The sequence below is a fragment of the Podarcis gaigeae genome (genome assembly GCF_964106915.1).
Source record: "Podarcis gaigeae genome assembly, chromosome: 13".
Classification (NCBI taxonomy): domain Eukaryota; kingdom Metazoa; phylum Chordata; class Lepidosauria; order Squamata; family Lacertidae; genus Podarcis; species Podarcis gaigeae.
The window spans coordinates 45,546,857-45,574,719 of NC_139689.1; the positions used below are offsets into that span (position 1 = coordinate 45,546,857).

General features: G+C 45.5%; 1 protein-coding gene across 4 annotated transcripts; it reads left to right on the forward strand.

The window, feature by feature from the left end:
- Positions 1-16: 16 nt before the first annotated feature.
- PTCD3 (pentatricopeptide repeat domain 3) lies at positions 17-27,784 on the forward strand (the record flags this gene model as incomplete). 4 transcript variants are annotated; one of them, XM_083709373.1, is made up of 24 exons in its annotated part: positions 17-210; positions 2,521-2,570; positions 3,252-3,291; positions 4,186-4,231; positions 5,556-5,624; positions 7,190-7,294; positions 8,203-8,326; positions 9,882-9,997; positions 11,162-11,229; positions 12,640-12,727; positions 12,850-12,910; positions 15,984-16,066; positions 16,310-16,454; positions 17,000-17,050; positions 17,736-17,825; positions 19,741-19,769; positions 21,303-21,409; positions 22,309-22,387; positions 22,485-22,575; positions 23,399-23,484; positions 24,206-24,354; positions 25,808-25,849; positions 27,052-27,210; positions 27,432-27,784. In XM_083709373.1, 24 exons carry the CDS (start codon positions 32-34, stop codon positions 27,484-27,486), a joined length of 2,112 nt encoding a protein of 703 aa, XP_083565499.1. In that variant the 3' UTR covers positions 27,487-27,784. The 4 variants fall into 4 exon arrangements, 3 of the variants coding, with proteins under 3 accessions (XP_083565499.1, XP_083565501.1, XP_083565500.1); XR_014557443.1 differs by having other exon boundaries at positions 32-210; positions 24,206-24,701; positions 25,408-25,849; XM_083709375.1 differs by having other exon boundaries at positions 107-210; positions 2,521-2,727; positions 3,094-3,291.
- Between the last annotated feature and the right edge of the window lie 79 nt (positions 27,785-27,863).

The window sequence follows — 27,863 nt, forward strand, 5'->3', positions numbered from 1 at the left end:
AGGGCCGCACGTGTGAAGAAGGGAGGAGGAGATGGAGGAGGAGCAGGAGCGAAGCGCCACTTCCTCCCCGGCTTCTCCTCCCTTTCCGCCCCGCGAAGGGCGGCGCAGCGTGGACATGGCGGCGCGGTGCCTGAGGCGGCTGGCCTTTCCGCGCCGTAGGCCGGTGCCGCACGCGGGCCAGCCGGGCTCGGGGGCGGGAAGGGGCGCCAGGTGAGGCGAGGGCATGAAGCAAACGGGCAGCGGGTGGGAGTGGAGGCGGACAGGCCTCCTTGGCAACGGACAGGCCGCCCTAGCAACGGCGAGGACGAAGCGCCCGGGGAAGGTGGAGAGGCCGGAGCGCCCCCTCATAGAAATGTAGAGTCTGAAGGGACCCCGGTGGTCATCTAGCCCAACCCCCTGCGATGCAGGAAACCTTTTGCCTAACGTGACGCTCGAACCCGCGACCTTGAGGTTAAGACAGGCACCCCCAAACTCGGCCCTCCCGCTGTTTTGGGACTACAGTTCCCATCATCCCTGACCACTGGTCCTGTTAGCTAGGGGTGATGGGAGTTGTAGTCCCAAAACATCTGGAGGGCCGAGTTTGGGGGTGCCTGGGTTAAGAGTCTCAGGCGGAAGGGACCCTGATGGTCACCTAGGCCATGTCACTGAGATGCAGGATTCTTGTTGCCCAAAGTGATGCTCGAACCCACGACCTTGAGGTTAAGAGTCTCATGCTCCAGAAGCATAGAGTCGGAAGGGACCCTAATGGTCATCTAGCCCAACCCACTGTGATGCAGGGTTTTTTTGTCCAATGTGGGGCTCAAGCCCACAATCCCATAGGAGCGCAGGAAGCTGTTTTATTATTCTGAATCGGACCACTGGCCCACGCAGTTCAGCGTTGCCTACTACTCCGATAGGCAGCGGCTCTCCAAGGGTTTCAGGCAGGAGTCTGTCCTTGGCCCCCCTAAAGGTAAAGGGACTCCTGACCATTAGGTCCAGCCATGACCGACTCTGGAGTTGCGACGCTCATCTCGCTTTATTGGCCAAGGGAGCCGGCGTACAGCTTTCGGTTCATGTGGCCAGCATGACTAAGCCGCTTCTGGCGAACCAGAGCAGCACACGGAAACGGCGTTTACCTTCCCCCCGGAGTGGTACCTATTTATCTACTTGCACTTTGACATGCCTTTGAACTGCTAGGTTGGCAGGAGAAGGGGCCGAGCAATGGGAGCTCACCCCGTCGCAGGGATTCGAACCACTGACCTTCCAATCGGCAAGCCCTAGGCTCTGTAGTTTAACCCACAGTGCCAACTGCGTCCCTTTAGCCCCCCTAGTGACTCATTAATAAAACTACTACTAGGCTAGGGCATTTGCAAACCTGAGCAGGGTCCGGTGTGGTTTCACATTGGCTGCAGGACTGTGTGTTGGGATTTCCTGTATCACAAGGGGGTTGGACTAGATGACCCTTGGGGTCCCTTCTGATTCTATGATTCTGTCTGGAGATGCCCTGGATTGACACCCCTGGGACCTTGCTATGTGCAAAGCAGACACTCTGATGTTGAAATAATAAGGCCACCCCCACCCCAAGTGTCTGGATGCAGGGAAAAGGTGAGTCTGTATCTAGCTGGCTTTGGGGTTAAGAAAGGGCGGGGGAAGTGGGCAATTGAACAATATTTTATTTCTTTGCTGCAACTTCAGAGGTGTGGGTATTTTCTGTGGTGGGGTCTCTTTCTTTGTATTAGAATAATAGAATTGCAGAGTTGAAAGGGGCCCTTAGGATAATGTAGTCCAACTCTGCAGTATCCAGTACAGTGGTACCTCGGGTTACATACACTTCAGGTTACATATGCTTCAGGTTACAGACTCTGCTAACCCAGAAATATTACCTCGGGTTAAGAACCTTGCTTCAGGATGAGAACAGAAATTGTGCTCCGGCGGCATGGCAGCAGAAGGAGGCCCCATTACCTAAAGTGGTGCTTCAGGTTAAGGACAGTTTCAGGTTAAGAACGGACCTCCGGAACAAATTAAGTACTTAAGCCGAGGTACCACTGTACAGTACAATTTTGCCGATAAAAAAATAGATGCCGGTAACAACTTCGAACCAAATCTCTATCCCTCCTGGAAAGGAAGTTACAGGGCATAATGTGCAGGTACTTTAGCAGTGATTTCTGTGAAATGGGAAAAATACATCTTGTATATTTTTCTGGGTGCTAAGGAATGCTCCCTGTTGCTAGGATCATTGTGTGTGTCTCTGTTCTTCTGAGAGAGAGAGAGAGAGAGAGAGAGAGAGAGAGAGAGAGAGAGAGTCATCTCCATAATAAAGACCAACAAGACATTGCTGACTTCCCATAGTAAGCAGGAGGTTTGGGGTGGTTGTCTCTCTAGTTTTGTGTTATGCTACATACCCTTCATGATAGTCATTTTGTGCCTGGTGCCTCCAGCACTCTCTGAAGATTTGAAATGTGCCTACTAGTCCAAAAATGTTAGTGACTCTGTGTGTGCTTTTAAGAATCCATGTTTCATGGATGTATTTGATTTCCGTAGGCCCTGCTCAGGAAATGCAGCCCTTCAGAAAAAATCACCTAATCTTGAAGGTACAAGTATTTTTGTCACTAATTTTGAAAAACGCTTCACAACAGTGAAATGTTTACTGTGCTCCCTTGAGAAAAGTGTGCGATTTTAAGCTTATTTCTGTGGGGAAATGTCTTCACTAAAAAAAATGGACTTCCACCTGAGTAAATGCAATTAAAGGTAAAGGGTAAAGGGATCCCTGACCATTAGGTCCAGTAGTGGCCGACTCTGCGGTTGTGGCACTCATCTCGCTTTAATGGCCGAGGGAGCCGGCGTACAGCTTCTGGGTCATGCGGCCAGCATGACTAAGCTGCTTCTGGCGAACCAGAGCAGCGCACGGAAACACCGTTTACCTTCCCGCTGGAGCAGTACCTATTTATCTACTTTGACGTGCTTTCGAACTGCTAGGTTGGCAGGAGCAGGGACTGAGCAATGGGAGCTCACCCCGTCACTGGGATTCGAACTGCCGACCTTCTGATTGGCAAGTCCTAGGCTCTGTGGTTTAACCCACAGCGCCACCTGCATCCCAAATGAAATTATGATAAGGCTATTTGTAGAAAGTTTGATTTTGATTCAGGCAATGTTTCAGCTAAAGTGGCTATGCATATGAATAATTGTTTGCCGAATTAAGGCTTTCATAGTTGCAGTCTATTCAAATATGCATATCCTTTACTAACGTAGTTGTAATAATGTTCTTTTCAAAGTTGACAAAGGAATTATTTCTCTTCCAAGAAAGAAAACCTGGTGAGTAGTTTCATTTAATGCTTTATTTGAGAAATTTAGAGAAATTTAAAGAAGGGATGAGGAATCTTCAGATGCTGTTGGACCCCGGCTCCATTTTCCCCAGCCAGACGGCCAGAAAATGATGGAAGTTGCAGTCCTTCAATATCTGGAGAGCCACAGATTCCCATCCCTGTCTTAACAAGTTGGGAACATTGTATGGGAGGAGACAATCTCTTGGGTATCCTGTTCCCAAACCATTTAAGGAGTCAAAGGTAATAGGCAGCGCTTATTATTGGAGGTTAAGAGGAAACAAGTATAGCTATTGTAAAATGAATTGATTTATTTCGGTCACTGACCAGAGTGTGCTATTGTAAAACGGATGGGGACCATATTGGCCTGCCAGGGGTTCCCAATTTGGCCCGCAAGACCATTTGCCCCCTTGCAAACCATGACCATCTGCCCTTCAGCTGACATCACTGTCTTAAAAGAGGAGCGGAAGGAGACTTGCAAAACCTTTCCCAAGTCTGCCCCCACTCGCTTTTAGTTTGTGATTTCAGAGGCTAAAAAAGGAAAGCACAAGGTGCCTTGGAAAAGGTTTTGTGAGCCTCTTCCAGTTCTTCTTTTAAGCCTCTTGAGATTGGGGACTGGAGGAAGGGGAACATTCACAGAGTCATGCCCATCTGTTGCATTTTGCTCACAAGGCAGAGTCTGTAAAGGTTATGGCAGTGGAGTCAGAAAAATTCCCCAACCCTGACATAGATACTAAAAAGCAGGGGGGACAAGATAATATGGGGCAAAAACCAAGGAGGCACCACCTTCTGGAACAGATACTGTGCTTCACTACTTCATAGTGGAAACACTTTAGTATGATAAGTTATATACTGAAAACTGAATATTTAATTTTCTTAAATTTAGGGATAAGTTAGCAGTTCTTCAAGCTCTTGCATCAACTGTAAAGAGGGTAAGTGCTTTTTTGAAATGCTGCAATGCTTGGTTCCCCCCCCCCCCATGTAAAACTCTCCCAACAGTGCAAAATCACTCCCCACCACCCACCAAGTTTTCAAATATTGATTTTAATGCTACTGTCTGATAGAGGGCATGATGTGTGCATATTATTCTATCCAAACTAAAGTAAGCATATTATTCCAACAAAGTAATTTCGAGATCAAGAGTGCAAAAGTGATCTCAAATGGACCTTTGCACCAGTTTAGAATGATGTGCTTGGAGCACACAAGAGCTCATGCAGTGGTACCTCTGGTTACGTACTTAATTTGTTCCGGAGGTCCGTTCTTAACCTGAAACTGTTCTTAACCTGAAGCACCACTTTAGCTAATGGGGCCTCCCGCTGCCGCCACACAATTTCTGTTCTCATCCTGAAGCAAAGTTCTTAATCCGAGGTACTATTTCTGAATTAGCGGAGTCTGTAACCTGAAGCGTATGTAAGCATATTTAACCCGAGGTGCCACTGTATTTTCTGCTCTCCTGCAAAAATCAGTAACAGAGCAGCATACAAGGATAATCCTTGAATAGTGCCAACTGGAAAAATTCTTACTGCATTGGGGCATTTTTTATGGATGAATAAGGCACCCTAAATAGTGCAATGCAGTGGTTTTCAAATAGTGTGCTATGGCACCCTGAGGTGCCTTGAATGATGGTCAGGGGTGCCGTGGGCAATACTGGCCTCTGTCCCTCTTTCATTCCCTCCCTCCTCTGATTTTCTATTGCGTCTCTGCCTCCCGAAGGCTTTTCACATCTGTTTGTTGCAGCAGCCCTGGCTACAAGCTCCGCAGGCGAACGGTGCCTCTGGGACTGGCTAGGGGGTGCTTCCCAGGCCCCTATGGGGCAGTATGAGGAGGCATCTTTATTTGGGGCAGGGAGGCAGCTCAGAGACCAGGGGCGGCAGAAGCAGCTGCCCAGAGGACTCCTAAGGAGAGGGGAGGAGGCTGAGGGAACACTCCACAGGATGTTCAAAAAAGGGTGAGAGGCTGCCAGTTTTGCAGGCAAGGGGTGACATAACTGGGCTCCCGAGTCCCACAGGGGTGCCGCAGAAAGAATAGTTGGTCAAGGGAGCTGTGGACTCAAAAAGGTTGAAAACCTCTGGTGTAATTAATGTATGGTTAATGCATAGTAAAAGTAGTCCTTTTTTATTGAAGAGGTTTTTGGTGTGTGTTAAAGCAAAATGTTTAGACACGATTTTTAACCTCAGTAATGCAGGAAGATGAATCTGTCATGTATCCTGTTGGTGCAAAAGCTACAATTTAAATGCTTCCTCCTCCTTTATTCAGGATCCCACAGCTCCTAACTACATGTTTCAAGACGACCCGTATCTTATTCCTAGAACCAGTACTGAGTTTGTAAGTAACTCTCTTAAAACTGATATTGCTAGAAAAAAATGTTTAGTAGGCTGGTCCACAGTTACAAGCACTTTTGTATGCATGGAAGGTTCCGTTGCTACTTACATTCTTGTAAGTGTGTTTTTAGGGTTGGGACTTCCCATTTTGTCACCCAAACTGACAGTAAGGGGACTGTTAGGGCTGTGTCTGAAGATGAAATGCTGGTTTTGTGTTGAATTCTGTGACAGTTCACTTCTTAGATTACTCCCCCACCCCAAAATACTCTTCATGTGACAAAACACAGCAGCACAAGTTGTTTTGGGGCCTCAGGTGCATGGAGTAGACAGCCTGTCTGCCTGTCCTGCACATTCTATATAATATTTGTGTATTAAGTCATACTCCTTAAACATCTGTGATATATTTTCAGAGGCTTGTATCCACCAAAGTCACCCCGTTAATACAAGAACTTCTGCCTGTACAATAGGACTTTCTCCACGTTCCTCCCAACCTGTTCTGGGTTTTCCCTCAACTGTCTGGAGCAGATTTGGGAAGAGAAGAGGGAGAGAAAGTCTCATTGTGCATGTAGAAGCCCATGAACGTAACAGGACAGCTTCACTGGGTGTTGTTGTTGTTGTTTAGTCGTGTCCGACTCTTCGTGACCCCATGGACCAGAGCACGCCAGGTACTCCTGTCTTCCACTGCCTCCTGCAGTTTGGTCAAACTCATGCTGGTAGCTTCAAGAACACTATCCGACCATCTCGTCCTCTGTTGTCCCCCTCTCCTTGTGCCCTCCATCTTTCCTAACATCAGGGTCTTTTCCAGAGAGTCTTCTCTTCTCATCAGGTGGCCAAATTATTGGAGCCTCAGCTTCAGGATCTGTCCTTCCAGTGAGCACTCAAGGCTGATTTCCTTAAGAATGGATGCGTTTGATCTTCTTGCAGTCCATGGGACTCTCAAGAGTCTCCTCCAGCACCATAATTCAAAAGCGTCAATTCTTCGGTGATCAGTCTTCTTTATGGTCCACTCCCACTTCCATACATCACTACTAGCTTCACTTTTTTGTTGCAGCAGTGGGGAGGTAGCTCTCTTTAAATTCCCTACCTAGAAATATTTATCACTTCTCTCCCCCCCCCTGCACCCAACCCATTTCTCATACGGACTCTTTCTTAACATTATTGTCAAATGTAAAAGAAATTCCCTGACGCAGGGTTCAAGACCTAGTGGCAAGCGCACCCCCCCAAATAAATAAATTGAGCAACACCTTGTTTTCATCAAAAGCCCTGCTCATATTAAACTGACTGTCCCTGGCTCTAGGGAGAAAAAGAGAGGTGCTTTCTTTTGCTTTTGCAAAAAACACCAGCAGCACCTCATTGCTGCTTCCTGACAAAACAATATATGTAATGATTGAAATGTGATAGTAAAAGCTTTAAAATGGAAAATTGACTTGATGGTAGTAAGAATATGAGAGAAAAAGGACTAAATATTTGATTCAGAGGCCCTTTGGTAGGTTTTATGAAACTGCAGTATCGTGAATGGTAACTTCTACTTTTAGTAAAGAAAATAATATGGATACATTCTTTTTCTAGCGTTTATTTTCCTTATCAAAAGAATCTGGGGGAAATGCAGCCAGATATATTCTTGACAAACATCCTAATCTTTTTGAGATTGACATAGCTGAACCTCATGTACCGGTAAGCTTTGTGATTTTATTATCATCATACACATTAATTATTGTTGCTAAGAAAAACATCTGTGTCCTCTGAGCATTTCGTAAAATTATTCCATTGTCTTGAACACAGTTAGTAGAACTGAACTTGAATCTGCTGTAGAAGCATCCTGCGTAGACAAACCTTTTTCTATGAGTTGTGAATCATGCACACCCTTGCCCTGGCTTTTGCCTCATCAAGTACAGTGGTACTTCTGGATACGCACACCTCTGGTTGCATATCCTTCAGGATGCGAACGTGGCAAACCCGGAAGTATTTTTTCGGGTTTCGCCATGCATGCATGTGCAGAAGTGCTCTGCGCAGTAGACTCGTAACCTGGTGAACCGGGTTCGCTTCCCTGCTCCTCCACATGCAGCTGCTGGGTGACCTTGGGCTAGTCACACTTCTCTGAAGTCTCTCAGCCCCACTCACCTCACAGAGTGTTTGTTGTGGGGGAGGAAGGGAAAGGAGAATGTTAGCAGCTTTGAGACTCCTTAGGGTATTGATAAAGCGGATATCAAATCCAAACTCTTCTTCTTCTCTACCGCGCTGCATGCATGAGCAGAACAGGAACCCCTGGTTGCAAATTCCTCAGGATCCGACCGGAGCTCTGGAACGGATCCCGTGTGCAACTGGAGGTACCACTGTATTGCTGTGTTGGCTATAAATGCTAATCTGGACTTAAACGGAAAACAAAGCAAATTAAAAGGCGATAAAGGGCACAATCATTCCTCCATTTTTTTCAAGACAGACCAGGGGCTGGTATGTGTGGAAGGTAGAGTGGATTTGTTGCTCTTTTGTTGTAGAGCCAAAGAAATGATTATTAGACACTGATGAATTCCCTTTTCTTTAGATCATCTGAAAACAATTGCCTTCTTTCCCCCTTATTTTAGTGTCTCATGCCAGAAAAATTGCCATTGCAACTTGAAGAAGTGGGTGAGGATGCACTTAAGTATCAGATCCGTTTCAGAAAACTAAAAGCTTCGGTGGACATGTATGATCAACTCATGCAAGCAGGTACTAGCTAAAGCTACAATCCTATACACCCTTCTTGGCAGAAGGGCCTACTGAACTCCATAGGATTGCACTGTGAAATTACTTAGAGCACTTGGCTGAAGCTGTTATGAAATGTGGTTGCCGTTTCCTATACTGAGGTATAGAACTATTCTCTGCTAAAAATTCTCCAAAACACTAGGTTTGACAAAAAGGCTAATTCATTTGTTACACCATCTGAGAACTGAGGAGGAAGGGAGGCAGCTTGTTCAGACCTTCACAGTTTCTCCATCAGCCACCAGAGCTGAAACCTACGAGAGTCAGCTCCAACAGCCCAGGGAGGAAGCTCTGACTCATAAAACATTCTGCAGCAGAGATGCAGTTCCATCTGATAATTAGGTGGAAATGCATGTTTCTCTGTTTTATAAACAAAGATTATACTGCTTAATATAATAAGTGGTACCTCGGGTTAAGTACTAAATTCGTTGCGGAGGTCTGTTCTTAACCTGAAACTGTTCTTAACCTGAAGCACCACTTTAGCTAATGGGGCCTCCTGCTGCTGCCGCGCTGCCGGAGCACAATTTCTGTTCTCATCCTGAAGCAAAGTTCTTAACCCGAGGTACTAATTCTGGGTTAGCGGAGTCTGTAACCTGAAGCGTATGTAACCCGAGGTACCACTGTAATCTCTTAACTGGTTTACATAAACAGTAAAAAATTAACAATATTCAATAAAATTTCCTAACAGCTAGATTTAACATGAGATAAAAACGCAACACGACTGGATGTCACAAATAAAGCTGAGCACTCTACAAGGCAAAAAAAAGTTAAGAGTCCAGGAAATCTTGGGTAGATCCATAAGAGACCTTTAAAAGTGATTACTGATTTAGGGCATTTTTTAAACGTTGCTGTACTTTTATTCTTACGTAAACAGCTTAGATTTCATATTGAGCATTATTACCAAAATCACGCTCTGAAGAATAGTTCACACACATGTCCATATATTGATAACTGCATCGTATTTGCAGCTGTTACATCACAGGACATTATATAAGGTAAAGGTAAAGGTACCCCTGCCCGTACGGGCCAGTCTTGACAGACTCTGGGGTTGTGCGCCCATCTCACTCAAGAGGCCAGGGGCCAGCGCTGTCCGGAGACACTTCCGGGTCACGTGGCCAGCGTGACATCGCTGCTCGGGCGAGCCAGAGCCGCACACGGAAACGCCGTTTACCTTCCCGCTGGTAAGCGGTCCCTATTTATCTACTTGCACCCGGAGGTGCTTTCGAACTGCTAGGTTGGCAGGCGCTGGGACCGAGCAGCGGGAGCGCACCCCGCCGCGGGGATTCGAACCGCCGACCTTTCGATTGGCAAGCCCTAGGCGCTGAGGCTTTTACCCACAGCGCCACCCGCGTCCCAGGACATTATATAGCCTGATACAAAAAAAAAAATTTGATGCTTGTCCTTAAAGACAGTTCACACGTTCTGCTCAAAGACATTGAGCGCCAAGTGATGTAAATGCACATGTGAGCTAGCTAGAAACCTGGCTTCCACTTTACTTCCTCCCCCCCCCCCCAATCTGCAGGAACTTCTGTATCTCTGGAGACATCAAACAGCCTTCTTGATCTCCTATGTTTTTATGGTGATAGAGAACCCGATCAGCTGAACTCTACTGAAAATAACAGCAATTTGGAACAACTGGTAAGCAAGCATGGTAGAGGGTGGATGTTGTTTCACCCAGATAGTATTGTGTTTTTCGATCCATAAGATGCACCTAGTTTTTAGAGGGGGAAAGCCCCGTTTTTGGAGGGATCAGCTCAAAGTTGTGCAGCTTCTTTTGCAAAGGGCAAAAGCCCCGTTTTTTTGAGAACCAGCTCACAGTTGTGCAGCTTCTATTGCAAGGAGAAAAGCCCCGTTTTTTTGAGGATCAGTTCCCCAAGTTTTTATGGGGTTCAACTCACAGTTCTGCAGCTTCTTTAGGAAAGGGAGCCGTTTCTACAGTTTCCACATGGATAATCTAATCAGCCAGTCACATGTCGCTGGGGAACATTCAGCAATGGAGGCCTGGGCAAGGGGACTGGGCCGGAAAGGGAGCCAGCGATCGACCACACATTCGCTCCATAAGACGCACAGACATTTCCCCTTACGTTTTAGGAGGGGAAAAGTGTGTCTTATGGAGCGAAAAATACGGTATATAACATTACAGAAAATAGGGCTTGAAATAAGATCAAGGTATTTCTAAATTACTGTGATGTGTCTGTAATCTCAGAGTTGGAGTGCTTGAGAGGGAAGAAAGCGCCCACCTTTTCACACATTTCCATAGGAACTCCTGCCAACTTTCACTTGAGGGGGGAATATTAAAACTGCTGTCAAGATATGTAGCTGTCTGATTTGTGCTAGTCCTGCATGTTAACTTAGATAAAATGCTTTCTAAGCTTTTGGTTAGGGACGCGGGTGGCGCTGTGGGTTAAACCACAGAGCCTAGGGCTTGCCGATCAGAAGGTTGGTGGTTCGAATCCCACGGCGGGGTGAGCTCCCATTGGTTGGTCCCAGCTCCTGCCCACCTAGCAGTTCGAAAGCACATCAAAGTGCAAGTAGATAAATAAGTACCGCTCTGGCGGGAAGGTAAACAGCGTTTCCGTGCACTGCTCTGGTTCGCCAGAAGCGGCTTAGTCATGCTGGCCACATGACCCGGAAGCTGTACGCCAGCTCCCTCGGCCAATAAAGCGAGATGAGCGCCGCAACCCCAGAGTCGGCCACGACTGGACCTAATGGTCAGGGGTCCCTTTACCTTTACCTTTAAGCTTTTGGTTGCAGAGGTGATTCTGGCATGCTAGTAAGACTGATCCTGAAATCTTGTTGCAGGAGGAAGCTTCAGAAGAAAGGAAAAAAAGGAGAAACTGGCAGAATGGGAACCGTGGGCTTAAGTGGCGGTATGAAAAATGACACCAGTTCCTTGTTATATTTTCATCTGTACTCTTATGAGGTAGTCCAGAATATGTTTTCTATGCTGTTTAGCCCTTTTAAAAAAAGATTAATTGTGGGGCAAGGAATATTCAGACCACATAGTGGTAGGTAGCTGAGTATAAGCATGGTGTACTGTTTAATCCTCAGAGTAAAATCTCAATTTTATTTATTTGAAATGTTTATAGTCTTCCCTTTATCCAAAGATCTCATGGTGTGGGAACAATACAACTTCATTTAAATTGGAAAATCCATAGCAAGTAAAAACTATAAAATTCATGCTACGATTCATCATGTTTTGCAAACGTCTTTCTGATTTCCAAGCAGTCAGATGCAATTCTGATGCACGGAACTGTGACCAAAATGTGAGCAGACTTTTAAAAAGAACATGTATAACATCACTGAAATGCCCTAGAGGTGCAGATGTGATAGCTGAATGTTAAGGATACTTTTCTGGGGGAATTGTGAAAGACTGTTTGGCATATACCGTATTTTTCGCCCTATAGGACACACTTTTTCCCCTCCAAAAATGAAGGGGAAATGTGTGTGCGTCCTATGGGGCGAATGCAGGCTTTCGCTGAAGCCTGGAGAGCAAGAGGGGTCGGAGAGCCGCCACCCCGCTATTCCCCGACCTGATCTGGAGGCTGGCGGGGGGGGAGAAGCAAGCTTGCTTCTCCCCCCCGCCAGCCCCACAAGCTCGGGGGATAGCGGGGAGGCGGAGTGCCGCCACCCCGCTATTCCCCGACCTGATCTGGAGGATGGCGGGGGGGAGCAAACTTGCTTCTCACCCCCGCCAGCCCCACAAACTCGGGGGACAGCAGGGGAAGCCGCTGCCCCACGGAGGCTAGAGAGGCTGTCCCTGAAGGCAGAAGAGAGAGACGGAGCGCTCCGTATCCCTCTTCTAGCTTGGGGATGGCTGCACAAACCTGGGGGGGAAATAAAAAAAATTTCCTTGATTTCCCCCCCAAAAAAACTAGGTGCGTCCTATAGGGCAAAAATACGGTACTCATAAAAATGTGTATACTGAGTGTACAGCAGGACAGCCATTTCATATCCTCAGGTACATGGTAGAGCAGCAGAAACATGTCTATACTCATACTTGATTGACCATCTGTGCCATGGTGTCTGAATTTGCAGATTTGGTGCCATGTATTTGCAGATTTTTACCCATGTTGCCTGAAATGTATACGCAGTTCCTGATTTTAAGGTCATATTGTATGTTGCGCAACAATGGGTGCAATCCAGCTAAGTTTGGATTTTAATAAAAAATGATATGGCTTACCAAAAAAAAAAAAATCGCAGTGTGCATTCTTTTGAGAAGGTGCAAAAGTATATTGATATAAATCACGTTGATACAAGTAATGTTTTCCAATTAACAGGGAGAACAATAACGCTGAAAGAATATTTAACCTAATGCCAGAAAAAAATGCACATTCGTATTGTACAATGATCAGAGGAATGGTGAAGGTACAGTTGTAACATTATTTATTCCGCACTTGCTTCTGTTATTTCTCCAGATTAATAGATTGGTTTTCCTAAGTTTATTCTAATTCTAAAAATCTAACTCCTTCCCCTCCATATCTTTCCAGCATAGAGCAGCTGCAAAAGCTTTTGACATGTACACTGACTTATTGAATAACAGGCTTAAGGGTAAGTTCTAGGATTTTTAAATATACATATATTCCACGCATCGCATTGTTGAAACTGTACACCTAATGACTCGGTCCTGCCTTTGTAGTACATGCGGTGCAAGATAAGGCATGGTGTGGAGAAATCAGGCAGAGAGAAGCTTTCTCTGTCTCGCTTTTCCATCTCATGCTGGAACCCAGTGCCATCCACTGAAGCTGAACACTGGAAGATTCAGGGCAGACAAAAGTACTTCACATAATGGACTTCGTTCCTAAAAGATGTAGTGACGGCCACCAGGTTGGATGGCTTTAAAAGGATCCTTTAGCTGAGATTCCTGCATTGCAGGGGTTGGGCTGGATGACCCTTGGGGTCCCTTCCAACTCTTCAATTCTATGATTCCATGAAAAGAGGATTGGACAAATTCATGGAAGGCAGTATTCTTCCTACATGGTGATGTGGGGAGAATGCCTTTTGGGGGCTTTCCATGGGCATTTGGTTGGCTTCAGGATGCCCAACAGTGTCATCTGTACTAGAACTTTCAGTGGTGCTTTCAGCGTCACTCTCAATGTCAGAATCTACATCTGTGTTGGCATTGATGGGGAAACTGTGGAGAACCTCTCTCTCCTGTCGTGTAGTGCATTCTACATTCCTAGTAAGAATCACTGTGTCAGAATCAGGCAATAAAACTCTGTGCTGACCTTCCTCATAGCCCATGAAAATGCCCTGTGCACCTTTTGCAACTTGGGGTGTTTCTACCCACATGTGAGACCCGAAAACCTGTGCTTGACAGAAGATTTTCTCTGAAACAGTTTCTCAAAAGGAGAACTTTCCATACCTGTTGAAACCTTTCTTACCCATGTCTCACGCACTCAGACACTCAAATGATCTAAGCAAATGTTGTGCCACTGCTGGAGCAGCACGGGTGGTTAAAAATCCTAACAAGATAGGCCTTTGTTCTGATCCAGCAGGACCCCATATTAAGTCAATAATAATAATAATAATGTCGGGGTCTGCTTTCAGGGGAGCGGGGAGAGACAGGAACGTACAGACAGCTTCTCTGTTGAGCAACCCCAGAGTCCGGGAAGGGGGAGCTTTCAGGAGACACGGACGACGAGAGAAAGGGGGGGATGAGGCAAAGGCTCGGTTAGGCTGAGGGGAGCCAAGACACCACTCCCAGGGAAGTGGATGTGCCTCTTCCGTCGCATAGCTTTTGCCAGGGAATTTCACGTAAGGAAAAGAGGAGGAGAGGGGGTTTTCCCGGGCTTTTATGCTAGAGGGCAAACAGGAAGAAGGCACTTCCGGAATCTGCTAGCAATTAAGGCAGACATGGTTTTTGGACTTCTGGACTGTACATAAGTTTTGCACTCAATAAAACCTGTAAAGAGAGGCAGGAGTCCTGGCTGTTATCTTTGTGAGCAACCACACTCCCACCTTACAAATAATAATAATAATAATTTATTATTTATACCCCGCCCATCTGGCTGAGTTTTCCCAGCCACTCTGGGCGGCTCCCAGCAGAATATTAAAAACACGATAAAACATCAAACATGAAAAACTTCCCTGAACAGGGCTGCCTTCAGATGTCTTCTAAAAGTCAGATAGTAGTTAATCTCCTTGACATCTGACAGGAGGGCGCTCCACAGGGCGGGCGCCACTACCGAGAAGGCCCTCTGTCTCGTTCCCTGTATCTTCACTTCTCGCAGGGAGGGAACCGCCAGAAGGCCCTCAGAGCTGGACCTCAGTGTCCAGCTTACTATGCTTTGGTATGCCCCATGGAGGACCTTAAGGTCTGCAAATAATAACACCCTGAAGATCCCAGGCCCCAGGGAGATGAGACTGGCCTTGACCAGAGCCAGGGGCTTATCTGCCCTTGCCCTGGCCCTGGCCTGGTAGAACACTCTCCCACAAGAGACCAGGGCCCATCTTTCCGCAGGGCCTGCAAGACGGAGCTGTTCCGCCAGGCCTTTGGTCGGGGTTCAGTCTGATTCTTTTCTTTCTGTATAAGAACAAGCATTAAAGAGGCCTCCTGGCCCGCTAACAGGGCCTTTCTTTATAAGACCAGTGGTAACAGTTGGCCCTGGAGAATATTAACCACTCTCAGTTTTACCCATGGACTGCCATCTGTCCAGATTTTAATTTACTCTGAACTAATTTTAAGATGTATTATAATTAATCGATTGCCTGTTCTTATGTTCTTTGTATACTGTGTTAGTTTTATGATGTTAGCTGCCCTGAGCCTGGCTCCGACCGGGGAGGGCAGGGTACAAATAATTTTTTACTTTTTTAATTATGAGTGGGACTTTCCTCCTCATTCCCTTCCCCCTGTGTGTCGTGGCATGTCACCCGAAATATATGGCCATATTTCATGCACATACATTTTTCTCCCTTTGGGTGGTGCTTGGATGGATGCCTGCCTTTCTGACACACTGTCAGGCCTGGTCGTTGTCCTCTTCAGATCACCACACAAACGCTTCTTGTTCTTTTATAACTTTTTATTGCATATTAACAAAACAATCTTATAAACGGCTCTAAATATTATTCCTCAGAGTCACTTCTTTCAGATACCTTCTGAGCTCTGCTTCTCCGTGACCAGCCACCCTCAAAATGGCGAAGGCGCCCTTCCCTTCGCTTTCCCGCTCTTTTTTCTAACCTCCTGGCTAGAGCTGGCCTGTATCTCCCCTCCTCCGAATTTGAGCTAGAACTGAACCCTTGCCTTTCCTGTGAACAGCCGGTCCCTCCCTGTTGTTCCTCTTGCTCCCTTCTATTAGATTCACTGCTCTCCTTCCCCCCTTGGGGAATGCTTTCTCCCTCTGATAAACTGGAAACTTCTAACTCTTCCCTGACACACACTGGGTTTCCATTTGCAGCAATGATGATTGGCGCAGGGGTACGGACCTCAGCTAGATCATGGGAGCTGATTGTGAGCTATCTGCGTTCCGGCGTCGCTGGCGTGTGGCTGGCTTCCTGGAAACGGGCTTGCAAGAGAATTTCGCCTTACACTGAGCTGCCTTACAAATAATCGGGGGGTGGGGTGTAAAGCCAAATACGAAGAAAGCATACAGTTGCTTAAAACACAACTTTTCATTTCTTCCAGCTGATGTGCACACCTTCAATGCGTTAATTGTAGCAGCTTCAGAAGTACGGGAAAAGTACACTGAAAGATGGGAACTTGTTGAAGTAAGGAGTAATAACTAATTTTTAAGTATCTTTGCCATGCCAAATATTTATTTAGGTGAATTTGTATCCCGCCCTTTCGTTATTGGGCAATATTCAGGGTGGTCGAGGGACTCAGGGTGGGTTATAAAGAGGCCTAAATTTCAACTCTTAGTTTGTGTGTGTGTGGGTGGCAGTGGAGAGAAATCCCTGCATCTTTATAAAAGCTTCAGTCTATTGCTTGCTTTGTTTCATCTTGGTTAATAGGATTTGCTGAACCAAATGGCTCAACAGAAGATACAGCCAAATCTGCTCACTTTTAATTCTGTCCTGAAGACTCTACGGTGGTGTGGTGCCTTTGGCAAGAGTCTGGCCCTTCGCACACTAAATGAGATGAAGGCACTAAATATAGGTAGGTTCTCAGCTTTCTGTTAAGACTGTCCCAACAAAGCTTCTCAAGTGGTGAATATGTAGGGCACGGGTCTCCAAGCTTTCCTTGCCTCGGACCAGTGTCTCGAGCGACGATCACACGGAGGGCAGCGGAGCGTGCGTCCATATGCGTGCGCACACGCTATTTCCGGCGCACATCCAGGTCAGAGGAGGCCCATGTGCACAAGCTATTTCCCGTGCTCCTCTGACCCAGATGTGGGTCCCTGTGCCGCGCCAGTAAGAGCGGGCAGCGGCGGGGCTCGCCACGGGCTGGATAAACGAGTCCCTCAGGCCTTATCCGGCCCCTGGGCCATAGGTTGGTGACCCCTGATGTAGGGACTGCATACACGAGATTCATGTAGTTCCCCCAAATGCACTACCTGCTCAACAAAACTGGAATTCTGGGAGCAGTTTCAGTTTCTATTAGGGGGTACTCAAGTGAGTAGAATACGAATTAATGGATTTTTGTATCTTGGCCACAACATCAGAATTGGCTGGTTCAGTATATGCCTCTCTGTTTGTTTTTAGAGCCTAGCCTTGCAACCTTTGACCATCTTCTTGGCATCTTTTATAAACCAGGTATGTGATTCCTAAATTAGAACAATATCTAGTCAATTTGTTTCTGTAGTCTTTTGACTTTTGAACCGCAGCCCTCCAAGGTGCTGCACTGGAAGCTCCTTCTGGCTTTGCGCTAAACACAGGAATCTTCCCCCACATGACTCCTGCATTCTGACCCTTCTTCCTAAGCTACAGCATAGATCTGTTTGACCGAAAAGGCATCTGAGTGGTGATGCCCTGCCGCAAGGCTGAATTTTTTAAATAAAAATATTGCATCCAAAATGTATGGTGTCTGTACCACTTATTAGAGAAATTGGAGTCTTATTGGAGTCTTCCTGAAGACTAGTTTCTCTAGAGGATTTGGCCAATACTGTTAATTGAGGTATAAAACTATTATGTGTGTTACTAGCGTGTAGTGGGAAAGCTGTTGATAATTCGGCCCCTCTTATTAACAGGAGATTGCCGGGCACTTTGGCAGTTCTTAGGGCCTTCTTGGCATTTGACTGTCCCAAAACATTGTGAGGTGGAATGACTGGTTGCTACGGCAGTCACACTCTCATTCGGCATTTTGAAAGTGTAGTATTGCGTTCTTGGCCAGCTGGGCCCCGCAGCAATCCTCAGCACCAAATACGGATTACGTGTTGTAGAATCTGTCTACTGAATGTGTGTTCTTAATGGCGCCATGGCGTGTCTTGTTATTCTACAGCGGCAGCTTCTCGAGGCGAAACAGAAATGATCTATGAAATAATGGATGAGATTAAGGGAAAGCGTTTTTACCCACAGGACCCAGACGATGGTATGAATTCCCTCCTGTATTCTGTCGTGATCTTGCATTATGTGGGACTAACGTGAATGGGGGAAAATGGCCTTTAAAACTTTATGTGAGAAGTGGGCTAAATGATCGATTTTCCTTGCAAAATAAAATATTAGGTCCGTGTTCTTCACTATTTGTTGTGGGTCTATAAAAATAGCAATCTAGTCCACACAGGCACACACACCACAATAATTCTTGGGCTCCATGATCACTGCTGATGGTGACAGCAGTCACGAAATTAAAAGATGCCTGCTTCTTGGGAGAAAAGCAATGACAAACCTAGACAAGATCTTAAAAAGCAGAGACATCACCTTGCCAACGAAGGTCCGTATACCTAAAGCTATGGTTTTCCCAGTGGTGATGTATGGAAGCGAGAGCTGGACCATAAAGAAGGCTGATCGCCGAAGAATGGATGCTTTTGAATTATGGTGCTGGAGGAGACTCTTGAGAGTCCCATGGACTGCAAGAAGATCAAACCGATCCATTCTGAAGGAAATCAGCCCTGAGTGCTCACTGGAAGGACAGATCCTGAAGCTGAGGCTCCAATACTTTGGCCACCTCATGAGAAGAGAAGACTCCCTGGAAAAGACCCTGATGTTGGGAAAGATGGAGGGCACAAGGAGAAGGGGACGACGGAGGACGAGATGGTTGGACAGTGTTCTCGAAGCTACCAACATGAGTTTGACCAAACTGCGGGAGGCAGTGGAAGACAGTGCCTGGCGTGCTCTGGTCCATGGGGTCACGAAGAGTTGGACACGACTAAACAACAACAACAAAAACATGCAATGATATTTTGGTGGGCTTGTGCTGCCCTCATCTGGGTCATCTTGCCTGCTTTACTTTACTTTGCATAGTATCTGTCCTGGACTGGCTGGACCCAGAAGAATTGTGGGTGACACCAGCTGAGGAACCCCCAAGGGAAGAAGGCTCAGAGCCCGGAAAGTGGCGGTGGGATGAGTGTGTGGTCAGGGAGAGAAAACTAGGAAAAAGAGGTGTGGCAGCTGAAGGGGTAACAGGGTTTAGTGAGCGGGGAGAGTCTGGCAGAGAGAAGTTCAGAAGCTGAAGCAGGAAAGGAGGGAGGACAAGAGGCAGAAGAGCCGGGCCAGTGAAGAAGCCAGGGTCTCCCCCTCCTACTTTGACAAGCTCCCCTCCCCCCAGTCTCCCAGGACCAGAAGAGGTAAGAAGAGGGAGGAGCAGGAACAGGCGGTGTAGTCTCAGGTTTCTTGCAAAGGACCCAGGAGAGGAGGAGACTTGGACAACTGTGGGAATGCAGGGATCTTTAGACTCCACAACTGCTGCCCCATAGGGGCAAGACCTATCAAGAAGAGTTGCTGTGCTCATTAGGCCTGGCTCCCCTGAGCAAGCCTTGTTTCTCCTCAACTTCACATATACCCCATGTGATTTATTGCTGGCTTGGCTCCCTGACCATATCTCACCCAGCTTAGTTGAAGGCTGCTCAGTTGCTTATGTACTGTGCCTTTGTTATTCTGTTAAGCGTTAACAGGTTGTCATATATCTCATGGCAGGGGGGTCTACGCTAGGATCAAATTAGTTTTAAGTTGTCTCCACTTCTCAGGAAAACCTGGGAGTAGTAGTTGGGAGCGAGGACTAGGATTCTTTTACACTGAATTCTCAGCACTTGGCCAAGCTATGATGGACAGTATTCTGTGGTGAAAGCCGTAAAATAGTATAAAGCTTGTATGTTTGCATTGTAGATATGATATTAGATGTTACCTTGGCCTAAAGAAAAGTTTTACCAGACTTCTATTGGTTTAGACAGTGGTTTGTTTAGCTGTTCAATTTTATTTCAGTAATGCTAGGAAGCCTGACAGATGTGCTAATCTTCTGCACTGCTAGATGTTGAAGATTAACATTGTTTGCTATTTCTTCTTTTTAGGCAACTTTTTTCCAAGTGCCATGAAAATAGTAAGTGGATTTGGTTCCTGCTTTTTAACACTTAATTGTCTATTATAATGGCTTTCTAGGTACCTGTGAATTCCCTTGAATAGTTTATAGTAGAAAAACAATACCTCTAAATCTGTTCTGCTACTCAGATTCCTCTTTATCCACAACTGCACAATTTTTCCACATATACCTCCTTCTGTTCCTTCAAGTTTTTGGTTTGATTTTACAAACCATTATTCCTTGTGATGCTCCATCATGCCCTTTAACTTACCGTATTGGAACAAATAACCTAAATGGACATGGAGCAGATTCAGCTTCCAGACGTTGGATGGAGGAACGTTGTAGCAGAGTTTGATTATACGGGCATGGTGGGAATTGGGATCAAACTGACCTAAAGCAGGTTTCTTATTTTACTCATACTCATAAAACCTTTTATTGGCATCACATACAACATCCAAAAGGGACGCGGGTGGCACTGTGGGTTAAACCACAGAGCCTAGGACTTGCTGATCAGAAGGCCGGCGGTTCGAATCCCCGCGACGGAGTGAGCTCTTGTTGCTCAGTCCCTGCTCCTGCCAACCTAGCAGTTCAAAAGCACGTCAAAGTGCAAGTAGATAAATAGGTACCGCTCTGGCGGGAAGGTAAACGGCATTTCTGTGCGCTGCTCTGGTTCGCCAGAAGCGGCTTAGTCATGCTGGCCACATGACCTGGAAGCTGTACCCCGGCTCCCTCGGCCAGTAAAGCGAGATGAACACCGTAACCCCAGAGTCAGCCACAACTGGACCTAATGGTCAAGGGTCCCTTTACCTTTACCTTTTACAACATCCAAAACAGAACAAATCAGTACAGAATTACCACTTCCCCAGTGGCACAAAACATTTGCTAAAAGAAAGGAGACAGAGCAGTCTATCATCACATCTCTTGGTCTCCAGGGAGATCAGACATCTGCAGTGTATTTCAACGACAAAAAACCAAATAGAGATATTTAGCCACTAACTTGGTGAGCTCCTGGTCATTCCCCAGCAATAGAAATTGTATGACCTCTGACTCTGATTTCCATTTGGGGATATAGAGTTGATCTAGAAATTGCTGGTGGAGATCAGCATATAGTTTACAATTGACAAATATTTTGATGTTCCACATTTGATGTGCGAGCACAATTGCTTTTCAAACACAATCATCTGCCCTTAATTGCAAGGCACTTGGGAACCAAATATAAATATATATGGGTTCCTCCCCCTTTGATGTACGACGTTAAGATTGGAAAGTGGATGGTAATATACCCCTCAAATTCCTGTTAGACTATTGGTGCCCTGCTGATCCAAAGAAATAAAAAAATAGCTCCTTGTAGCTCATCTGAATCTTCTTTCTTACCCTAGCAGTTTAGAGTGGCTATTACGTCTTGCTATTTCATGATCATTTGCAAAACTTTGCTTTGGGAATTCCCTTCTCTGCTTGCTGATGAAAGTGCCGGGAGCTTTTATGTGGTGCACTCTGTGGCAGGGTGCTGCATGTCTTTAATATGAGTGCTCATGCTATGTGTCTTGATTGCAGTGCCTGGACCTTAAGGATATTCAGCTCGCCTATGAGCTACATAAAGTGCTGGAGACAGGAGAGAACAGGAAAATGTTGGCAGACATTGGCCAGCAGACTACTTACTGGTATTTATTGTTTGGTACTCCCTTGGGTTACAGGAGCAGGAAGAAGAGACTATGTGCTGTCAGTTTGGATGCAATTGTACTTCTAGGCTCAGTTGAAGAGGTTCGCCTTTGCAATGAAAGCATTTTATGTGGGCATAATACGTTGAGGGACATAATAGGAATCAGTTCATCTCCTAAGAGAGGGACGTGGGTGGCACTGTGTGTTAAACCACAGAGCCTAGGACTTGCCGATCAGAAGGTCGGTGGTTCGAATCCCCACGACGGGGTAAGCTCCTGTTGCTCGGTCCCTGCTCCTGCCCACCTAGCAGTTCGAAAGCACGTCAAAGTACAAGTAGATAAATAGGTACCACTCTGGTGGGAAGGTAAACGGTGTTTCCGTGCACTGCTCTGGTTCACAAGAAGCGGCTTAGTCATGCTGGCCACATGACCTGGAAGCTGTACGCTGGCTCCCTCGGCCAATAAAGCGAGATGAGCGCCGCAACCCCGGAGTCGGTCACGACTGGACCTAATGGTCAGGGGTCCCTTTACCTTTTACATCTCCTAAGATGTATGGGAGAGGCCATACTTTTGAGTCTCTTCTGTATTGAGAGAGTGAAGTTGTAACAGGGAAGAAGAAATGTTGAAAAGTGTTGTCTTTTGAACCCCCTTTCTCATGGAACACTCTCCTGATCACAACTGACTTGATTTGCCAGTTTCTAGAAAGTAAATCAAGCCTTCCTGGTTCCACCAAGCCAGTTGAATAGTTCAGGTTATATGAGCTGCCCGTTTTAACTTGGATAGGCAAACCACATAAGCTTAATATTAAGTGTTGAGGTTGTTACATATCCTGTATTATAAGCTTTTGAAATCTCAAGTTGTGCTGGGTTTTTGCTTATTTTATTTTTCTCCTCTCGCTACAGTGGAAGGTTTTTTACCTTGCTGTGCATGATGGAACAGCTTGACATTGTAATGAAGTGGTATAAAGAAATGGTCCCATCAGTAAGTATTAGTGTGTTGACTTTACAGCTGCTTTTTTTTTAAAAAAAAGGTTACGTTGAAACTGCAGTGGACCAAAATATTTTGCTTGTTTCATCAGATGTTTTACCCAAACTCTCAAGGGATGCTGGATCTTCTTTATGCATTGGACACAGCGAACCATTTGGAAATGATTCCCCAGATTTGGAAAGGTTAATACTTTTTCGTGTTCTATTTATTTCAATATACATTAGTTGTTTTTAACTTTTCTAGAGTCACCAAACTTTGAAGATCTGATCTGATGAGAGCCACTGTTTGGTGTCACCAGCCTGATGAGGCTTCTCCTTAAGATAATTCCAATCACATTTTTTGCAGTGAAAAGGATTACTTCTACATTTCTATCCTCACTGTACATAGTAATGTAAAAGAAAAGAAAAATCCCTGCTCCCAGATGCTGCTGGGATGAGTTGGGTGGTAGTTTCAAAATTTCCCATTATGGGACACGTGTGGCGCTGTGGGTTAAACCATAGAGTCTAGGACTTGCTGATCAGAAGGTTGGCGGTTCGAATCCCCGCGACGGGGTGAGCTCCCGTTGCTTGGTCCCTGCTCCTGCCAACCTAGCAGTTCAAAAGCCCGTCAGAGTGCAAGTAGATAAATAGGTACCGCTCTGGCGGGAAGGTAAACAGCGTTTTCGTGCGCTGCTCTGGTTCGCCAGAAGCGGCTTAGTCATGCTGGCCACATGACCCGGAAGCTGTACGCCGGCTCCCTCGGCCAATAAAGCGAGATGAGCGCCGCAACCCCACAGTCGGTCACGACTAGACCTAATGGCCAGGGGTCCCTTTCCCTTTGCCTTCAAAATTTCCCATTAGCTTAGTGCTAAAGTTCATCTGTTCTCTGTTATTAGAGCGGGATGCAAATAGTGCTAGAATAATAGGAGTTTAAAAATGTGGCCTACAGCAAAACCACTGGGATGCATGGGCAGGAATCTGCTTTGCGTGGCTTCATTTCTGATTGCCTTTTACCCTACCCCTGCAGATATCAAGCAGCTTGGACATGGCCGCAGACCTGCTGTGACAGAAGAGGTTCTGGCCCTCATGGCCAGAGATACGCAGCCCCCAGAGGTGAGTCTAGGTGAGACTCTTGCGGTGTGAAGAGTTGGTTCATCTGGACCAACAATAGTCACAGCGTAATTTACAATAGCATATTGTAATACAGTGGTACCTCGGGTTAAGTACTTAATTCGTTCTGGAGGTCCGTTCTTAACCTGAAACTGTTCTTAACCTGAAGCACCACTTTAGCAAATGGGGCCTCCTGCTACCGCCGGAGCACGATTTCTGTTCTCATCCTGAAGCAAAGTTCTTAACCCAAGGTACTATTTCTGGGTTAGCGGAGTCTGTAACCTGAAGCGTATGTAACGCAAGGTACCACTGTATTGAAACATACTACAAAATAAAAGCATTAAAACAGTTCTCATAAATTGCGTAAGCAGCTTGAGTAAAAACGGTGAAGTTACTCAGCCAATCAGCTACTAAAAGCCCAGCAAAAAAGGTGGGTTTTTACCACAGAGTCTGGGAGAAATGCAAGTCTGGTTATATTTCAATATACCATTGGTATATTTCAGTAGCTTCTTTCGGCGAGTTGCTAGTCACTATTGCTGAAAGCTTAATGGGAAGATGTTTTCTGCAGTATTCCTAGTACTTTTGGAACTTTCCCCCTACTTATTCATTAGGTAAAAAGTGAATTTACTTGGATGAGTCGGTTTCTAAAAGCTACAGTATAAAAAGATGCTTGTATAGCTTCCTCTGTGAGCTTAAACATTTTGGTTTGTCCAATATTTTTCAGACTCGAGTAGCATTTGCTGACTGTGCTGCAGATATAAAATCTTTCTGTGAGGCACAGGAAAGGAGACAAACAACCCTAGAATGGACAGCGACTTCACTGGGTAATTGTACTATATTGTTTGCCAGGGCTGGGCGAATGCAGGAAGCCTGGTAAGTAAAGCAAGGGTAATTCACTGGTGACCAATGTAACATTTGTAAGCTTATTTGTATCATATTTCATGTTTCAGTTAATATTTAACTCCAGTGACATTCATGTGTTAACTGCCTTGATCTTCCCTACAAAAATTACCGTAATCAAGAAGTATGTCACAGGTAGTTTAAATGCTTTTTGTTTTGGTTTAGAAATATATGACTAATGTAACAGTTTTGCAAGCTCGAGAATTTGTCTGTAACTTGGGTTTTGCCACCTCCCAAAATCTGCAGAGCGGTGAAAAGATACCAGGGAGTTTGAGGCGCTTGTGTTTCCTTTTGAACAATTAGGCACAGTGGGGAATGCAGTGTCAATCAATCAATCAAAACTTTATTAGCAACGCCAACAGGCCACAGCTATACAAGAATTAAAAATAGAAATAAGGATAAAAGGGAGAAAAGAACAAGCAAAAGGAGGTCCGTCAGATGAACAAGTCTGTCACTCAGATGGTGGCCCTCAATTTCATAGCTCTTTCGATGTACCTCGCGACCTTCTCTGTTATCTGACTATCCGTATCAGATAAGAGGAAATACAGTGTGATGTCTGGTGAACGGCCGGGGTTGGAGAGAATGAGTGGAGTAATAATCTCATTCCTTAGGTCTTTGTAAAGGGGGCAGGATAGGAAGACGTGGGACACTGTTTCCGTGTTACCATCTCCACATGGGCAGAGTCGTTTTTCAAATGGAGTCTTTTGGTAGCGACCTTCGAGTACGGCAGAAGGGAGAACATCCCATCTAGCCAATGTAAAGGCACGTCTGTATTTTGGGATGGTTAATTTAAACAAATATGAAGCTGGAGAGTCAAAATGAGAAGGGGGAAAGTAGGTATACCATGGGCACAGTTTCTTTAAGATAGTCAGGTTGTTTTGCCGTTCAATGTCTTTCAGGCGCTGGCCTATTAGACTCTTTGCTTTAATGAGGCCCATTGATAGTAGGGACTGTGAATGCAGACCGCATGTAAGAAGTTTTTGATGCACAGTTTTGAACCACTTGCTTTTGTGGGGGTGAATGCAGTGTCTTTATGGCATATGGCTTATTTACACATATTAGGCCATTTTGGGAAAGCCGTGGCCACCCACCCTATAGGATTCTGTGATTCAATACTTAAAAGGGTGTTGCATACATTGAAGGGACCTTCAATGCATCATGTTTTACTTCAGTAACATGACTTTTGCATTCTTTTGACTTGAGTGCTAAATTCAAGCTGTGTACAATTGAAAAGGGCATTAGGTTCAGAACTTGTGTTTCACAGGCATAGTTCCTTTTTGACTGAATGCATTTTTTGCAGTAGGGGTTGATGAGAAATGGGTTAGGTCTGATCTAAGGACTGAAGCAGTTCATATCCTCTCCTTAATTAAGAACAGAACTTTTTTTAAAAAAATCAGTGCAATTCAGAACTTTTCTCTCCAAATAGGAACATGCTGGAGCTATTTAAGAAACACAATCGAATCCCCAGGTAAGTTCATCTACTGCCTAAATGCCCCAATGCTACTGTTGTTCACCATATAAAAGAGATAGGGGATACTTTAAATCTGTCCCTCTTCTTCCCTTTCATTATTTCTGCCCCACAAATGGACCTAAAAAAACCCAGCCCCTTTTATCCCTTAGTTAACTCTTTCCGCAACTCCGAATGGTGCTTTCTGCTGGGCTCCGCCACATGTGGAGGACAAACTCCACATCAAGGGCTCTCCTGACTTGGGTTATGTTCACAAGCATACTATAACGAGGCGTTTGCAGCTGCTGCATAATCACATTTCCTTATTTCTTTACACGTTGCTTGTGTTACGTTGACTGCCTGGTATGCTTGTGGTGCAAACTGAAAGTGAAAACAGCAATTGACATGTCTACTTAAAGTATGACACCTTGATTAGCATACTTTCAAGGTTAGATTACCCTAACCCTAAATACCTTGAAACCTGATAGGCAGAGACTTCTGCATCTTGAGTGCTTTGCAGAGACATATTTGGATCTGAAACAGTGCACGTTTGGTGTAAAAGCATTTAAGAATCCCTGTACATAGGACTCCTGCCCCAACACCTTCTGCACAAAGAGCTAAATTCCATTATGTACTGTTGCTGCTCTTCTAACCACAACTACAGCCACTTCCTCATGCCTAGGGTTTTTGTAGCCTTGGTCTTGGCTTTCTCTGAATCTGGTGCCTTCAAGTCCTTCCGGACTACCAGCTCCCATTAGCTCCAGCCAATAGTATAGTCCAAAACATCTGAGCGCTGAAGCAAGAATGTCTTAGCACTGTATGAGCGAGCTTTTCATGCAAGGGTAGCTCACGCTGGGAGTTCCTGCCAGCAGATCTGCTGTATAATCTTTGTCCCAGCTTTCATACAGAGCTTCTTAAGAAAGGAAGGTTTCATTTTGTTTGGATAGACCAAACCTCTGCTTGCACATGGGGCTTAGCTTGTCTTTGGGGTGACAGCAAAGGGGTACATTTGGTACTGGTAGCAAATGGTACTTGCATATAAATATGTCAAGAAATAAATGAAAGAAACTTGGCTGGAGTCCCTAGGTCAGAAACCATTGTGGAATTTTACCCCCCCCCCCACAGTTAAGATTGTTGTTCTGGAAATAGAATAGTGTGTTAAATGCAGCCTTACCATGAATACCATCGGAGCATCCATGCTTCTTTCTCTCTCTCTCATGCAGTGATTTGGTGATGGGTGAAGTCTTGAATTGCATTAAGCAAAGCAAAGAGCCAAGTCAGGCCCTTGACCTGGTAAAGTTTGCTGCAGACTTCAGCTTACAATCAACTTCAAAGCTTGCCAGGAGAGCTCTGGAAGAATTTCAGCTCTCTGAAGAGCAAAGGTGAGCTTCGGGAAATGGGTGAACTGTGGATGAACACTTTTGAGTTCAAAGCAATGTCCAGTCTTCACTCCCAACTGCCTCTTATATTGCTCCTGCCTCTAACCATTTTTAAGCAGACGCTGCACTGCCAGCAACAGGAGGGTTGGGCCAGTAATTTAATGGAGCTTCATAATACCCACTTAACAATTTTATCTCTGAGCTCTGTACTTTTTTCCTTACAGGAAAGCTCTGGCTGATATGACAGCAGAAAGCAGCGACAACAGTGATGGTGAATAAATAGATGCCAGGAATGGACCCCTTTCTCTTTCCTGAAGAAAAGGGATGCCTCTGATCTGGCATGTGGCAGTCAAAATGGCTGTACTGGACTTTGCCTGGTTGCTAGTTTTACATTCACTGTCCTGATTGCTGACTAATCTGTACTCGGGCATGTCCTGTGTTGGAGAGACTTGTCCCCTTTGCATGTCACCTCACTCTGGAAAGCTAGAATTTCCTACCTGCAACAGAGGAGCAGAGCAAAAAGACGGTAATTCCATTGCCTCCACAAAAATGGTTAAAAATAAAGCGTAATACAGTTTTCTTGCTTCCTATTTGTGATTATGATCTTGACAGAATATGCAGCAATGTGTTCCTGGTGGGGATTCTCAGGCTGGTGT